This window comes from Cherax quadricarinatus, chromosome 4, assembly GCF_038502225.1.
Source record: "Cherax quadricarinatus isolate ZL_2023a chromosome 4, ASM3850222v1, whole genome shotgun sequence".
Taxonomy (NCBI): Eukaryota; Metazoa; Arthropoda; class Malacostraca; order Decapoda; family Parastacidae; genus Cherax; species Cherax quadricarinatus.
Window position 1 is genome coordinate 18,851,267 of NC_091295.1, and position 18,308 is coordinate 18,869,574.

An 18,308-nucleotide genomic window follows, 5' to 3' on the forward strand; every position below is an offset into this window, starting at 1 on the left:
ACTTATACAACATTTCTGAATCTTTATTGAGAAAATGTTTCGCTAGCCAGTGACTGGCGACATATTGCACAAGTGTCTATATTTCAACTTGTCGGTTTTATAAACCTTTTACTTCACAAATACCATGTTACATAAAACAGGGATAAAAGTAAACTCTGGGCGTATGTACACACACTGCTCTGTATCATTATATATCATGTGAAGGTAAGTTATGGTGATTTATTCGCCAGGAAATAGTGTCTTCTGGCACTGGTGTACATCACATGATGACCCGTTCAGTGGTCAACTTCCTCTGGCCCGCCACAGCTAGGTCTCACTCCATTGTACATAAACCTTGGTAATGGATACCAACATGTGGTTTAAAAAGAGACGTGAGCAACACTAGTGTTTACTCACATGTCCTTATAAAGTATATGTATCCTAAAATAAAATTTGTGAATGGTTTTGCTGAGCTAGGCTTTCTGTGTGTGTAGCTGCAGGTGTACAAGTACAGGTGGCATAAACCTTGGTAATAAATACCGACAAGTTGGTTTAGAAAGACACGTAAGCAAACAGTATGACATATTTATTAGAAAACGTTTCGGTCCTGGGACCCTGATCACTTCTCTTGATCAAGGTCCCAGGACCGAACCGTTTTCTAATAAATATGTCATAGTGTTTGCTTACGTGTCTTTCTGTTATTTAAACCACCCAGTGGTTTATTCAGTCCAGCAGAGAGACGAACACAAAGCAGCCTCCTGCTGCTTCAATTCACCTGTCTGCAGTATATAAGCCACTTCTTCACGCATATGCTGTACTTTTCTGAAGAATGGTGGACTGAACACATCGACTCCAGGCTGAGCGACTGAATACCTCAAATTTCTCCTCATCTTCCACCGTTCTTCTCTGTAATGGACTGAAGAAGCCACTGGCTGGCGAAACGTTTCCACAATAGAGATTACCAAATAATGCACAAGTGTCAGAGGCTTCAACCTGTCGGCTTTCTACACCATTTACAACATCACTCAAAGAGGGTTTCGGGACAACTGGATGCAGCTCCTGACCTGCACCCATCCATTCAGAACTCTTGTGAAAACCTTTAATGTAATTGGAATTAACTTTTATTTCGGAACTAGCAGTCTCTGTTAACTAGATGAACACATCAGCTACACTACTGTCAACAGCAGTAGTAGTGAGAAAGTTACAGAAATCTTGTGGGAGAGAAGAAAAGCGAGAACATTGACGATGACGGAGAGTACAGAAGACATTATCAACTTGAGACTTAGTAGAGAGAATGAACTGTTGGAGTAAGGGCGGGTATTATCAGGTGTTGAATTTGAGGAACAATGTCCCGAAACCTTCCAGACTTTTGTGACGTTGAATAACTAATAACAATATAAGCAACAGTAAAATAATTTATGTTTTATAACTAAAAAAAACAAAAAGAATAATTAGAAAGACAGTGATTCATTACAAGTATGTTGAGTTGCTCATCAACTGTATAAATTTATGCATGTATCCACTGTTTTGGAAGGGGAAAAACACAATTTATTCAACATCTAAAACTGTTGATACTATTATCAACAAAAGCTTTTAACTACAAAACTTATAATGTTTTTCTCACAAGTAACTACTGTCTTAACCAATACTTGAGTTACGTACCTATATTATTACTTAGAGCTAAAAAGCTGAGCATTATCATCAAGCCTCAAGAAAAGTATAATTTTTCTTAGCTAAATTTTAGAGATGTCAGGATGCCTTTCTTTCTGAGATTTTTTTCTTTTGGAAAGCTAGGGGGTGGGGGTGAGGAGGAGGAGGGAAGAAAGAATTGTTTCTTTCCACCTCAAACGTCTCTTTTGATGCGTCTTACTACAAGTGAATTTTTTGTCATTGAGATATGTATGCTTTCGTTGATTTTACGAAAGCCTATCATACCATACCTTGCTAAAAATGTGTTTTCTCTTTTCTTGTAACATAAGCATTTTCAGTCTACGTTCGTCATTGATGCTTGTACATAACAACCTGTGTTAATATAAGAAAAAGGCTGATAAATAAGCCACAAGCTGATCCAGATTCCAGGACGTTGTTTACAATGACTGAGTCTGTCCGGGTGATGGAAGATAAGGCAGAAGGTTGTTGAAGAATGCCAGCCACTTCATCAACACTGCTGAAGAGGTCCTGGGTTTGAAGACTTCAAGAGCACAAGAAGGTCCTGGTCTCGTGGACCTCGTGAACTCAAAGAAGTCCTGGATTCTTAGACCTCGTGAGTTCAAGGAGGCACTGGACTCGAGAACATAGTGGACTCAAGGAGGTTCTGGACTCCACAATATAAGGTCCTGGACCAAGGAACTCTTGGGTTCAAAAAGCTTCAGAACTCAATTATGTTGTGAACTGAAGGAACTCTTGGAGAGTAGAAGCTCCCAAACTGGACTCGAGAATCTCCTGGACTCTGCATGAAGATATGATGGTCTGCTCTTGTCATTTCTTGTCTGTATAGCCGTAGTTTGTCGAGCCGTAGATAGAAGAAGAGTCTGTGTTGGAGGAGGAACTCTTCTTGCGCACCGGCTTGGAGTTCTCCTTACAGTTGACTATGAAGAGCAGCTCCTTACACAGCTCCTCGCTGAAGGTCACCTGCAACACACCGAGTGGGTGAGGTGAACGTTCCTCAACTAAATAGGAACAAAGGATATTTTATTCGTTAGAAGAAATGTAAAAAATAATTCCTCCTGATGCGGCATTCAGTCATAGGCTGATAATCTCAGTGGAGATTTTGGTCATGGGACTAACGCCTTGTGCTGGTTTACCGGTCCACCCTGTAAAAAAATTTAATTTACCTCACATTATTACAAATATAAGTCATCTGAGAGAAGGAGAGTAATGTAGTGTATTAATACAAGTACTTGACAGAGGGAGTGATGCAGGTCCGTATCTCCAAACACTTGGGAAAATCTATTAGGACAAATAGGTCATCAGGTAAACAACCACTTAGAGCCATGCGTCAACACTGTGAAGTCGTCAACCAAACCATAGACGTGAGCTAGTTAATGTGTTGTCCAGTCATTCCATAACCATGGAGGTGGCCACAGTGTTGGTCTCTGTACGCTACTAGAGACAAACCATCTTTCCTGTTTAATAATGAATGGTCAGTCATGCTACTTAATTTTTGATATTTCCAATTTTCTTTTAACGTATGTTATTGTTATTTTAGTATCTAACAAGATCTGGCTTTCATATTTGATTTCTTTTTTTGATTTTATAGAATATCTGATAATGGAATAACTTGTACTCCGAAATTAGACGAGAATAATGTTTCCAGTAGTAAGGCTGTTTTTTTTTTTACTTTTATTCGACGACATTTAGCAAGGAATTCTGATTGATATCCGCTGATATATGGTAAAAACAAATTTTAATTCTGCTAGTTCGACAAAGAAGACCCTTGCCGAATAGCCAAACTGTCCACTTCAGCTTTAATTGCACGAGACACACACACACAGACACACACACACACACACAGACACACACACAGAACTGGTAGGTAATTCAGTAAACGAAATGATGGAATACGTAACAAAATGCAAGGAGGCAGAGGAAAGGTTTGTTCCCAAGGGCAACAGAAATAATGGGAAGACCAGAAGGTAAAAGGAGGTAAAAACTAAGTGCACTAGAGAATGGAAAAAGTACAGAAGGCAAAGAACACAGGAAAATAAGGAGATTAGTCGAAGAGCCAGAAACGAGTATGCACAGGTAAGGAGGGAGGCCCAGCGACAGTACGAAAACAACATAGCATCGAAAGTGAAGTTTGACCCGAAATTGCTGTATAGCCACATCAGGAGGAAGACAACAGTCAAAGACCAGGTGATCAGGCTGAGGAAAGAAGGTGGGGTACTCACAAGAAACGATCATGAGGTATGTGAGGAGCTCAACACGAGCTCAACACGAGACAGGAAGGGATCTGGGAAGACAGCACAGAGGGAGATACCAACAGGGAATATATCAACAAGTGTTGGATGAAATACACACAACGGAGGAGGAGGTGCAGAAGCTGCTAAGTGACCTTGATACCTCAAAGGCGATGGGACCGGACAACATCTCCCCGTGAGTCCTTAGAGAAGGAGCAGAGATGCTGTGTGTGCCACTGACCATAGTCAACACATCCCTTAAAACTGGGCAACTACCTGAGGTATGGAAGACGACAAATGTAGTCCCCATTTTTAAGAAAGGAGACAGAAACGAGGCGCTAAACTACAGACCAGTGTCACTGACGTGTATAGTATGCAAAGTCATGGAGAAGATTATCAGGAGGAGAGTGGTGGAGCACCTGGAACGGAACAAGATTACAAACGACAACCAGCATGGTTTCATGGAAGGCAAATCCTGTGTCACAAACCTTCTGGAATTTTATGACAATGTAACAGAAGACACGAGAGAGAGAGGGATGGGTTTATTACATTTTCCTGGACTGCAGGAAGGTCTTTGACACAGTTCCTCACATGAGATTAGTGCAGAAGCTGGAGGATCAGGCGCATATAACAGGAAAGGCACTGCAACGGATCAGAGAATGCCTGACAGGGAGACAACAACGTGTCATGGTACGTGATGAGGTATCACAGTGGGCGCCTGTGACGAGCGGGGTCCCACAGGGATCAGTCCTCGGACCAGTGCTATTTTTGGTATATGTGAATGACATGATGAAAGGGATAGACTCAGAAGTGTCCCTGTTTGCAGATGATGTGAAGTTAATAAGGAGAATTAAATCAAATGAGGATCAGGGAGGACTACAAAGAGACCTGGACAGGCTGAACAAGTAGTCCAGCAACTGGCTTCTCGAATTCAGTCCTGCCAAATACAAAGTCATGATGATTGGGGAAGGACAAAGAAGACTGCAGACAGAGTATAGGCTAGGTGGACAAAGATTGCAAACCTCACTCAAGGAGAAAGATCTTGGGGTGAGCATAACACCGAGTACGTTTCCCGAAGCACACATCAACCGGATAACTGCTGCAGCATATGGGCGCCTGACAAACCTAAGAATAGCGTTCGGTTACCTTAGGAATCGTTCAAGACACTGTACACTGTGTACGTCAGGTCCATACTGGAGTATGCAGCACCAGTTTGGAACCCACACCTGGTCAAACACGTCAAGAAACTAGAGAAAATGCAAAGGTTTGCAACAAGGTTAGTTCCGGAGCTCAAGGGAATGTCCTATGAAGAAAGGTTGAGAGAAATCGGTCTGAGGACGCTGGAGAACAGGAGGATCAGGGGAGAAATGATAACAACATACAAGATACTGCGTGGAATAAATAAGGTGGACAGAGACAGGATGTTCCAGAGATGGGACACAGAAACAAGGGATCACAACTGGAAGCTGAAGACTCAGACGAGTCAGAGGGATGTTAGGAAGTATTTCTTCAGTTATAGAGTTGTCATGAAGTCGAATAGTCTAGCAAATGATGTAGTGGAGGCAGAAACCATACATAGTTTTAAGAAGAGGTATGACATAGCTCAAGGAGCAGAAAGAGAGAGGACCTAGCAGCGATCAGTGAAGAGGCGGGGCCAGGAGCTGAGTCTCGACCCCTGCAACCACAATTAGGTGAGTACAGTTAGGTGAGAACACACACACACATACACACACACACACATACACACATACACACACACACATACACACACACATACACACACACACATACACACACACATGCACACATACACACACACATACACACACACACATACACACACACACACATACACACACACATACACACATACACACACACACACATACACACACACACACACATACACACACACATACACACACACATACACACACACATACACACACATACACACACACACACATACACACACATACACACACACACACACATACACACACACACACACACACACATATATATATATGTCGTGCCGAATATGTGAAACTGGTCAATTAGCAAGAACTCATTAAAAATTAAGTTCTTTCTAAAATTTCCTCTTATACGTTTAAAGATATATTTTTTTCATTAATGTTGATGTTAAAATTAATAATTTTGTACCAAAAGGATCTTAGAAAACTTACCTAACCTCATTATAACAAGGGCAATTTATTTTAGCCTAATTCAGCTAAATATATTTTAGATAAGTTTACATTAATTTAATGATAAACAAACACAATGAAATATATTTGTTTCGTTAGGTTCAGAATTATTTTTTTTTTTTTTTGCTAAATTATTGCGTACGCAGATTTTCGCTTGCCGTATTCAGCAAGAAGAGCGCTTAAATTCATCAAATTCAAAATGAATGGGCGGTCTAACTTGAAACTTCAAGAAGCCTCGCACTTAGTTTTTGTTAATTATTTTCCATACATGGTGGTCAAATTTCTGAAGAAATATATTTAATAGCGACATAACAGTCTTGTATAAAGTATTGAAATTTGGTATACTGTTAATTATAACTAATTCATTTATCTTTCTCTTCTATATGTTGCTGCATCTCCTTCATACTTCACTATCATTGAAATTAATTTTATAAGAACATAAGGTTGGTAGAATAGGTAGTAGGTTGGTAGACAGCAACCACCCAGGGAAGTACTACCGTCCTGCCAGATGACTGTGAAACAAAAACCTGTAACTGTTTTGCATGATGGTAGGATTGCTGGTTTCTTTTTCTGTCTCATAAACACGCTAAGATAACAGGGATATCTTGCTACTCCTACTTACACTTTGGTCACACTTCATAGACACGCACATGCATATATATATATATACATACATCTAGGTTTTTCTCCTTTTTCTAAATAGCTCTTGTTCTTTTTATTTCTTCTATTGTCCATGGGGAAGTGGAAAAGAATCTTTCCTCCGTAAGCCATGCGTGTCGTATGAGGCGACTAAAATGCCGGGAGCAATGGGCTAGTAACCCCTTCTCCTGTATACAATTACTAAAAAAGAGAAGAAGAAAAACTTTATAAAACTGGGTTGCTTAAATGTGCGTGGATGTAGTGCGGATGACAAGAAACAGATGATTGCTGATGTTATGAATGAAAAGAAGTTGGATGTCCTGGCCCTAAGCGAAACAAAGCTGAAGGGGGTAGGAGAGTTTCAGTGGGGGGAAATAAATGGGATTAAATCTGGAGTATCTGAGAGAGTTAGAGCAAAGGAAGGGGTAGCAGTAATGTTAAATGATCAGTTATGGAAGGAGAAAAGAGAATATGAATGTGTAAATTCAAGAATTATGTGGATTAAAGTAAAGGTTGGATGCGAGAAGTGGGTCATAATAAGCGTGTATGCACCTGGAGAAGAGAGGAATGCAGAGGAGAGAGAGAGATTTTGGGAGATGTTAAGTGAATGTATAGGAGCCTTTGAACCAAGTGAGAGAGTAATTGTGGTAGGGGACTTGAATGCTAAAGTAGGAGAAACTTTTAGAGAGGGTGTGGTAGGTAAGTTTGGGGTGCCAGGTGTAAATGATAATGGGAGCCCTTTGATTGAACTTTGTATAGAAAGGGGTTTAGTTATAGGTAATACATATTTTAAGAAAAAGAGGATAAATAAGTATACACGATATGATGTAGGGCGAAATGACAGTAGTTTGTTGGATTATGTATTGGTAGATAAAAGACTGTTGAGTAGACTTCAGGATGTACATGTTTATAGAGGGGCCACAGATATATCAGATCACTTTCTAGTTGTAGCTACACTGAGAGTAAAAGGTAGATGGGATACAAGGAGAATAGAAGCATCAGGGAAGAGAGAGGTAAAGGTTTATAAACTAAAAGAGGAGGCAGTTAGGGTAAGATATAAACAGCTATTGGAGGATAGATGGGCTAATGAGAGCATAGGCAATGGGGTCGAAGAGGTATGGGGTAGGTTTAAAAATGTAGTGTTAGAGTGTTCAGCAGAAGTTTGTGGTTACAGGAAAGTGGGTGCAGGAGGGAAGAGGAGCGATTGGTGGAATGATGATGTAAAGAGAGTAGTAAGGGAGAAAAAGTTAGCATATGAGAAGTTTTTACAAAGTAGAAGTGATGCAAGGAGGGAAGAGTATATGGAGAAAAAGAGAGAAGTTAAGAGAGTGGTGAAGCAATGTAAAAAGAGAGCAAATGAGAGAGTGGGTGAGATGTTATCAACAAATTTTGTTGAAAATAAGAAAAAGTTTTGGAGTGAGATTAACAAGTTAAGAAAGCCTAGAGAACAAATGGATTTGTCAGTTAAAAATAGGAGAGGAGAGTTATTAAATGGAGAGTTAGAGGTATTGGGAAGATGGAAGGAATATTTTGAGGAATTGTTAAATGTTGATGAAGATAGGGAAGCTGTGATTTCGTGTATAGGGCAAGGAGGAATAACATCTTGTAGGAGTGAGGAAGAGTCAGTTGTGAGTGTGGGGGAAGTTCGTGAGGCAGTAGGTAAAATGAAAGGGGGTAAGGCAGCCGGGATTGATGGGATAAAGATAGAAATGTTAAAAGCAGGTGGGGATATAGTTTTGGAGTGGTTGGTGCAATTATTTAATAAATGTATGGAAGAGGGTAAGGTACCTAGGGATTGGCAGAGAGCATGCATAGTTCCTTTGTATAAAGGCAAAGGGGATAAAAGAGAGTGCAAAAATTATAGGGGGATAAGTCTGTTGAGTGTACCTGGTAAAGTGTATGGTAGAGTTATAATTGAAAGAATTAAGAGTAAGACGGAGAATAGGATAGCAGATGAACAAGGAGGCTTTAGGAAAGGTAGGGGGTGTGTGGACCAGGTGTTTACAGTGAAACATATAAGTGAACAGTATTTAGATAAGGCTAAAGAGGTCTTTGTGGCATTTATGGATTTGGAAAAGGCGTATGACAGGGTGGATAGGGGGGCAATGTGGCAGATGTTGCAAGTGTATGGTGTAGGAGGTAGGTTACTGAAAGCAGTGAAGAGTTTTTACGAGGATAGTGAGGCTCAAGTTAGAGTATGTAGGAAAGAGGGGAATTTTTTCCCAGTAAAAGTAGGCCTTAGACAAGGATGTGTGATGTCACCGTGGTTGTTTAATATATTTATAGATGGGGTTGTAAGAGAAGTAAATGCGAGGGTCTTGGCAAGAGGCGTGGAGTTAAAAGATAAAGAATCACACACAAAGTGGGAGTTGTCACAGCTGCTCTTTGCTGATGACACTGTGCTCTTGGGAGATTCTGAAGAGAAGTTGCAGAGATTGGTGGATGAATTTGGTAGGGTGTGCAAAAGAAGAAAATTAAAGGTGAATACAGGAAAGAGTAAGGTTATGAGGATAACAAAAAGATTAGGTGATGAAAGATTGAATATCAGATTGGAGGGAGAGAGTATGGAGGAGGTGAACGTATTCAGATATTTGGGAGTGGACGTGTCAGCGGATGGGTCTATGAAAGATGAGGTGAATCATAGAATTGATGAGGGAAAAAGAGTGAGTGGTGCACTTAGGAGTCTGTGGAGACAAAGAACTTTGTCCTTGGAGGCAAAGAGGGGAATGTATGAGAGTATAGTTTTACCAACGCTCTTATATGGGTGTGAAGCGTGGGTGATGAATGTTGCAGCGAGGAGAAGGCTGGAGGCAGTGGAGATGTCATGTCTGAGGGCAATGTGTGGTGTGAATATAATGCAGAGAATTCGTAGTTTGGAAGTTAGGAGGAGGTGCGGGATTACCAAAACTGTTGTCCAGAGGGCTGAGGAAGGGTTGTTGAGGTGGTTCGGACATGTAGAGAGAATGGAGCGAAACAGAATGACTTCAAGAGTGTATCAGTCTGTAGTGGAAGGAAGGCGGGGTAGGGGTCGGCCTAGGAAGGGTTGGAGGGAGGGGGTAAAGGAGGTTTTGTGTGCGAGGGGCTTGGACTTCCAGCAGGCATGCGTGAGCGTGTTTGATAGGAGTGAATGGAGACAAATGGTTTTTAATACTTGACGTGCTGTTGGAGTGTGAGCAAAGTAACATTTATGAAGGGATTCAGGGAAACCGGCAGGCCGGACTTGAGTCCTGGAGATGGGAAGTACAGTGCCTGCACTCTGAAGGAGGGGTGTTAATGTTGCAGTTTAAAAACTGTAGTGTAAAGCACCCTTCTGGCAAGACAGTGATGGAGTGAATGATGGTGAAAGTTTTTCTTTTTCGGGCCACCCTGCCTTGGTGGGAATCGGCCGGTGTGATAATAAAATAAAAAAAGAATGAAGGAACACTGCAAGAGGCCTACTGACCCATGCGAAGCAGGTCCATGCCACCACCTACCCGGCCTAGAACAATGGCTACCTAGTCAGGTCACTTCCACTTAAGGAAGGAGCACGGCACCAGACCTAGTAACACAAGCTAGTCAGGTCTAACTCACACCCACCCACACCTACTCATGTATTTATCCAACCTATTTTTTAAACTACAAAAAGTCTTAGCTTCTATGATGGTACTTGGGAGTTTGTTCCACCCATCCACAACTCTATTACTAAACCAGAGCTTTCCTATATCCTTCCTGAATCTGAATTTTTCCAACTTGAAACCATTGCTGCGAGTCCTGTCTTGGCTGGAAATTTTCAGCACGCTATTTACATCCACTTTATTTATTCCTGTTTTCCAGTTATACACCTCGACCATATCCCCCTCCCCCTAATTCTACGCCTTTCTAGAGAGTGCAGATTCAGGGCCCTCAGTCTATCCTCATATTGAAGATTTCTAATACATAGCATCGGCTTTGTCATCCTTCTCTGTACGTTTTCCAGTGCATTTATATCCATATATCCATTCTGTAATACGGTGACCAGAACTGTGCAGCATAATCTAAACGAGGCCTAACCAAGGATATAAAGAGTTGTAGAACAACCTGAGGACTTCTATTATATATAAAGGAGCAATACTGTGACTGGAACAATGCACAAATAACATACACATACTAATTTTATGGTTCTCTGTATCTAGAAGCCGAAATACCGCATTGTTATTATCCCCTGAGCACAAGAAGAGTCTCTGTTGATGAAGTAATTACCTACTCGCTTTCCCGCACTACCTACTTGCTTTCTAGCACTACCTACCTGCTTTCTAGCACTTTAACAATACCGTCTGCTACTCACCCCATCATCGGTAGCCAGCTTACGAGCCTTCCAGGCGAACTCACAGCAGGCAGTGACGCAGGCCAGGGCGATGCCTCCCACCATCACTACGAAGACGCCGCCCACGTTCTCAAGACCCAGTTCCGCCGCTGATGCTGCGTCCTTCTTCTCCTCCTTCTGCAGGAGGTCGTGGTTGTGAATGGAATATGTCGCGGGTTCGTTAAGAAGAGGTCTCGGGTTCGCTAAGAGGAGGTAGCTGGCTCATTAGAAGGAAGTCTTGGGTTTGTCAAGAGGTCTCCTGAGTTCGTCAACACAAGGTTGTGGGTTCATCAAGAGGTCATGGGGTCAAAAGGTCATGGGTTCAAGAGGTCATGGGCTCAGCAGGTCATGGATTCACTAAAAGAATGTCATGAAATTAAGAGGAGGAAGTCATAGGTTAGAGTAGCGAAAATGGACGAGGGATAGAGCCCTTCATGATGATAGTAGTGTGGATGTGAACCACTTAGGAGTTGCTGGGACACTTTGACAAAATAAAACCAACAGAGTAAAATGGTGAACTGAAACAGGAAAAGGTAACTACAGTTTATAGCCGCACTGGATAGTGCAGTGGGGTGCTAGTTTACTAGATAACAAAGGATTTACAAAATGTAACAAAGGCTGGCAAAGATGCAAAGATTAATGACACGAATCTATGTTATAAGTGTCTAAGGAGAAAGAATAATGTAAACTATCAAGTTCCAGAGGTAAAAATGTTAAGTAAGCAAATTCTAAGTAACAAGTTCCTAAGAAATAAAGGACAACAAAAAGGTACCACACAGTGAGCGGAACAATAAACAAATAACCCGCACATTCGAGAGACAAGCTCATGATGACGTTTTGGTCCGACTTAGACCATTTACAAGTCACACTACTTGTAAATGGTCTCAGTCGGACCGAAACGTCGTCATAAGTTTCGTTCTCTCTGTGTGCGGGTTATTTATGTAGTATTCATAAGAAATGTATATTCTTAGAATCAAGAATCTAAGATAGATAGATTACATCACTACAATACTAGTAATGCAATACTGACAAGAAATCAGACATACTTACAACACATGGCTATCTTTATTTGAAGACGTGGGTTTGAAAAAGCCATTGATTGGCGAAATGCCTTCGACTGAATCTCCCCATGTGTGGCACATGTGTCTAATTCCTCAAAGATTAAGCAACAAGACATAGTAAGTTATAATTATACATTACAACATCCCAGTGGAGGTTCAGCCAAAATATAGATGGATGATGATGAAGACACAAGTGCAACAGTTGGGTATTTTTAATGTTGAAATGTTTCGCCCATGCGGTAGGCTTCTTCAGTCAACTACAGAGGAGCATGCATTGAAGGCTGAGGTTCTCCAGTCTGAGGGACCGACCACCTTCACATCGCTCCAGACCATGGAGTTTGAGGGACTGACCTCCCCAGACTATTTCTCCCAAGGGTGAAGGACTGATTACATTATATTTACCTTGCCATTAATCGTTCTGCCTACAATACATTCTCCTCTGTATTTGATTGAAGAAGCCTACCGCATGGGCGAAACATTTCAACACTAAAGATACACACCTGTTCAACATGTGTCTTACTGATCAACTTGTCGGTATTCTACACCATTTTCAAAATTGTTGCTGACATCAACATTGTTGCTGACATCAACATTGTTGCTGACATCAACATTGTTGCTGACATCAACATTGTTGCTGACATCAACATTGTTGCTGACATCAACATTGTTGCTGACATCAACATTGTTGCTGACATCAACATTGTTGCTGACATCAACATTGTTGCTGACATCAACATGATACACAATTCAAGGAAGGCGCCTTAATGCTGTAGAAGGGCTCTTGATTTAAGAAAAGGGAACTGACCTCCCCTTCCTCCGATCAAACCTGATTTCCCCTCATAGTCCCCCCCCCCCAGGCACTGTGCGACCCTTGCGAATCTAGCGCACTCCCTTGAATTTAATATGACTAAGGAAGGCTGCAATAAGGCAGAAACTTAATGGCATTTTCATTAAATTTTGTCCTTATCTACAAGCAAACGTACACTCATATTAACCTCTAAATGTGATTAAATATATAATAAAAATAATTATTATTTTATTATTATTAGAATATTATTATATTTAAATATTATTATATTATTATTATTATTATTATTATTATTATTATTATTATTATTATTATTATTATTATTATTAAAATATTATTATATTTAAATATTCTTACATTATTATTATTATTATTATTATTATTATTATTATTATTATTATTATTATTATTATTATTATCATTCAAAATATGTGCTAAACCCGCATGAGTCAAGTGAGGCGCACTGTGGACTTGCCCTCACTGCATATTGTGTTCCTCATTCATACAAATATAAACAAAAACGTATATCTCCCATATATATCGTTGCAGGGGATGTATATGGATGAGCTCGCATGTATGGAGCTTCATCAGAGCTCTAACTAGAGCTTCATTAGGGCTCTAACCAGAGTTTTTAAGTCAGTGTTTTGATGAAGTGCTGGCTAGCGTGACATACATTTTGACTCAAGTCTTGAGCTGTACACTGCATCTGTCTGCCAGACTTACAGGTATGTCTTGCCTCCCAGACATCTGTGTAAACACCACACATACCTGTGTACATACAGGGAGCGTACGTGTAAATGTAGATAGAGGGAGAGGCCATGTTTGTCTGTGTACAGTTAATGTGCCTGTATATGTGTACAGGAACACATCTGTGTGTACATGGAAATATATTCGGGTGTGTATACAGGGAACGTATGTAAATATTTACAGGGTACTTACGTATGTTCGATCAGATGAGATCAGACGACTCACAGGTAAGAACCCACTAGGGGCGAGGGGGCAGTGTGGACAGACGAAGAATATAGCCGATGAGAGGAAGGGCTAGAGAGTCGAAGACGAAGAGAAGAGTTGGGACTAAACCCAACCGCAAAGCCTTGTGAAACAGATGGGAACAGCAACACATAAAGCAGGAGAAAAAACATTGCCAACAAACAGACAGTCGAGTCGTTCATATTGACACCACTCATCACTCTTATAATACTTTTTTTTTTTTCTTACACAGGGTTTGACAGGTTAAGGATCCCTAGCTTTATTGACAAGCTATTTACAGGTTAAGGATTCCTAACTTTATTGGCAAGCTAAGAGCTGTTACCTACATCAGCTCATTTGAAAGCATTTTTATTGTTATGAGACATACAAGTAGGAAACAGGATGAAGTTGGAGCCATCTGTGGGCCAGCATTTTCATTTGATCAACTGACTTCATCTCGTTGACATCATTATGCTGTACGAATGTGTTCCATACTCGAGTCATCCTGGGTATGTATGATCTCAGATGGAGTGATGTTCTGGAGAAGGGTACAGCCAGAGTGAAGTTGCTGCTTTCTGCCCGTCTTGTGGCATAAAAGCTCGTTTCACGCTGTCCTCGAAGTGGATCCAAGTGTGGTATTTTGACAATATTGACCTTGTACATAACAGTAAGGCCACCCACATCCCTCCTGTGTTGAAGGCTCTGCTGAAATGACAGATCTATCCAGGATGGGTCCAGGCGAGAGATGAGACGTCTTGCTCTGTTCTCTACTCTGTGCTCTACTCTACTTGTAGGTGGGTAATTAAGATAATAATTTACTTCACCCCACAGTGGGGCATTATTACCCACAGTGGTACATTTTCCACAGTGGCGCATTATTACCCACAGTAGTGAATTATTATCCACACTGGTGCATTATTACCTACAGTGAGGCATTATTAGTCATAATGGAGCTTCATAAATTATCACACGTTTACTTACCTCCCTGTCTATAGATCCAAAGGGACACGGAAAGTCCTTTACTGATTAACTGAAGAACTAGGATGCTGGTCCGGGAGCCGGAACTCAACCCCACAACGAGATATATTAAATGTGTACACATGTAGACTGACTATTTAGAGCCAACCTTCATGTAGACGTAGAGAGAGAAAGAGGTAACAGGGGTGGTCAAACACGTGGCTGCTGGAGTTCAACCACAAGTATAAGGCTATGCAGATGAAGAAATAAAAACGGGAGACGGTAGACGAAGACAATGGGAGGAGAAAAACTGACCACTAACGTAGTGGTAAAACAGTAGGTACACCAGCAAAAATTGAACCACCGGCGAATAAGAAAAAAAAATCCTCGTGTACCCATCACGTAAAGAGGAAATTGAAACAATCTCTACATTTAAGCATTCATATAGTTGATGATTGAGACACATGTGCAACAGTTGTGTGTCTTTATTGTTGAAACGTTTCGCCTACACAGTAGGCTTCTTCAGTCAAATACAGAGGCAGCAGGTGTAGTAGTGAAATGAAGATGATGTAATCAGTCCATCCATATCACTACAACTACACCTGCTGCCTCTCTTACTTGACTGAAGAAGCCTACTGTGTAGGCGAAACGTTTCAACAATAAAGATACCCAACTGTTGCACATGTGTCTCAATCATCAACTTGACGGTATTTTATACCATTTTCAACACACACTTGTGTAAATTAATAGTCATAAATATATGCATAGCATTTAATACTGTTCTACTATTTACATGTACCTGAAGTAAACAGAGAGATGTATTCTTGAAACACATAACTCTTGCTTATAAAATACGCAAAAAAAAACAAGTAAACATAAAATATTATTATTATTATTATTATTATTATTATTATTATTATTATTATTATTATTATTATTATTATATTACTCAAACCAAAAATCACCTGCATGTAAAATATCTTCTGCAAAATTTCGGCGATTTTTTTTTTCGAAAATATCTAAGTAGGATTTCTAGCAGTCCAACCTCACTCATTATCCTAAATCCTCGTTACAACAAAGCCTAGTGATGAGGATTTTCGTCAGGTGTATCAGCGCCAGACGAACCAACGCCTGTTTAATCTTAACCTAAGACTGGTGAACATACACTAGTTAAATCTACGTCACTGAGGAAATGTTCCTTGTGAACGAATGCCAGGTGGAAACCTCTGTTACCCGTCCTTCTTGGATAACCTGGATATCTCGCAGGATTTTAAGGAAATTTCTCCAGTTACGTTATTTAGGTTAAGTTTAGTTCATTTACGTTAGATTAGGTTAGGGTATGAGAGCTTGGTTGTTAGGTTAGGGTATGAGAGCTGGGTTGTTAGGTTATGAGGGCTGGGTTGTTAGGTAATGAGGGTTGTGTTGTGTTAGGTTATAAGGGCTGAGTTGTGTTAGGTTATGAGGGCTGGGTTGTTAGGTTAGTGTATGAGAGCTAGGTTGTAAGGTTATGAGGGCTGGGTTGTGTTAGGTAATGAGGGTTGTGTTGTGTTAGGTTATAAGGGCTGAGTTGTGTTAGGTTATGAGGGCTGGGTTGTGTTAGGTTATGAGGGCTGGGTTGTGTTAGGTTATGAGGGCTGTGTTGTTAGGTTATGAGGGCTGTGTTATGTTAGGTTATGAGGGCTGGGTTGTGTTAAGTTGTGAGGGCCGGGTTGTGTTAGGTTATGAGAGCTGTGTTGTTTTAGGTTATGAGGGTTGAGTTGTGTTAAGTTATGAGGGCTGGGTTGTGTTAGGTTTTGAGGGCTGGGTTATGTTAGGTTATGAGGGCTGGGTTGTGTTAAGTTGTGAGGGCTGGGTTGTGTTAGGTTGTGAGGGCTGTGTTGTGTTAGGTATGAGGGCTGTGTTGTGTTAGGTTATGAGGGTTGAGTTGTGTTAAGTTATGAGGGCTGGGTTGTGTTAAGTTGTGAGGGCTGGGTTGTGTTAGGTTATGAGAGCTGTGTTGTGTTAGGTTATGAGGGTTGAGTTGTGTTAAGTTATGAGGGCTGGGTTGTGTTAAGTTGTGAGGGCTGGGTTGTGTTAGGTTTTGAGGGCTGGGTTGCGTTAGGTTAGGTTAGGTTACATCAGGTTGGGTTAAGCTGGGCTGGTAAAGGTTAGGCTAGCGTCTATAACCAAAATTTCAGGAATAGCACAACATAATGCCAATAAATGCAATAATACATAACATTTGACGTTCTTAGCCAAACTGATATACAGAGGTGCACTACGAGGACGGGCTGGGCAGTCCTACGTCTAGTGACCCTATGAGTAATAAACCCAGCCCTGACCACCTTAGCCCTGACCACCTAGCCCTGGCCAGCCTTGGCCACCTAGCCCTGACCGCCTAGCCCTTTACTCCTAGCTTTTGGTGAAGCTACACCAGGACCAGAATCAGGGGTAGCCAACTTAACCGGCACACCAGTAGAAAGCTAGACTTACAAAAAAGGCAATGTCTTTATAAATACAATTCACGTCATTACTAGAGATATGAAGTAAAAACCAAGTTATGGAAAAAACTACATGTCTACTGGAATTACAGATATGAACCTGTCTTGTGACTTGTATATGTAATTGCTCAGCTGTAACTACGTATTTATCGTTACCAGAACAGAGCTATGATAGCTCGTAATGTTTCATTTTGTATGCTTAGTAATATACTGTATTGATCTATTTGCATACCTATTAGTGGAAACTGAGATAACATCTCAGCTGCTGTACCTGCCTCTCAGACTGCCCACTAACCAGGTTCAATCTCTCCAGCCTTGGTGAGTCCTAGCCTATCCATTTCTAAACCTTTGTATGGATTCTGTCCTTATCATTTCTCTTTTCACCCTGTGGGTGAATAAATATTTCCTAATATCCCTGTGACTCATCTAAACTTTTAGCTTATAGTTGTATCTCGTGTATTTTTTTCCCGTTTATCGAAGAACTTGTTCAAGTCCTTCCTGTCAGTTCCTCTCAGTCATCATCATATCTCTTTTGGTCCTCCAGCATTTCTCTCTTCAGCTGATATCACACAGCTCTCTGACCAGTCTTTCCTTTTTTTATATACATACATTTTTACAGGCTAAGAGCTGTTGTCCAACCTCAGCTCATTTCAAAGCCTAGCCCTACTTAAGGTATAATACCATCTCCCAGGATGCCACCCACAACAGTTGCCTATCACCCATGTGCCTACTTGCTTCTAGGTAAACAGGGACAGCAGGTGGTAAGGAAATATTCCGAGCGTTTCCACCCGTTCCGGGGATCGAACCACAGACCCTCAGTGTGTGAGCCACTTTCTGTACATGCTTGTTCAAGTGTGAGTTCCATACTGGTGCTGCATACTCCAAGACTGCCCTGACGTTTCGGGTATATCGTGAACGCTTCTTTGTTGAAATGAAAATCCTTAAAAGCTAAGTTTCAGCTTGGGAGAAGCACATTTGCTACAGAGGTACT

The 18,308-nt window shown here is 41.0% G+C and overlaps 1 protein-coding gene across 3 annotated transcripts in view; it reads right to left on the minus strand.

The window, feature by feature from the left end:
* Nucleotides 1-2: 2 nt before the first annotated feature.
* LOC128684190 (glutamate receptor ionotropic, kainate 2) overlaps nucleotides 3-18,308 on the minus strand; it is a 203,828-nt gene continuing 185,522 nt past the window's right edge. For 2 of the 3 annotated variants that reach the window (XM_070094940.1, XM_070094939.1), the window contains exons 18-19: nucleotides 11,025-11,180; nucleotides 3-2,610 (exon numbers count right to left, since the gene is read on the minus strand). In XM_070094940.1, the coding sequence (XP_069951041.1) occupies nucleotides 2,458-2,610; nucleotides 11,025-11,180 (309 nt within the window). In that variant the 3' untranslated portion in view covers nucleotides 3-2,457. The remainder of the gene's footprint in view (nucleotides 2,611-11,024; nucleotides 11,181-18,308) is intronic. The other variant, XM_070094946.1, reaches the window with a different exon arrangement.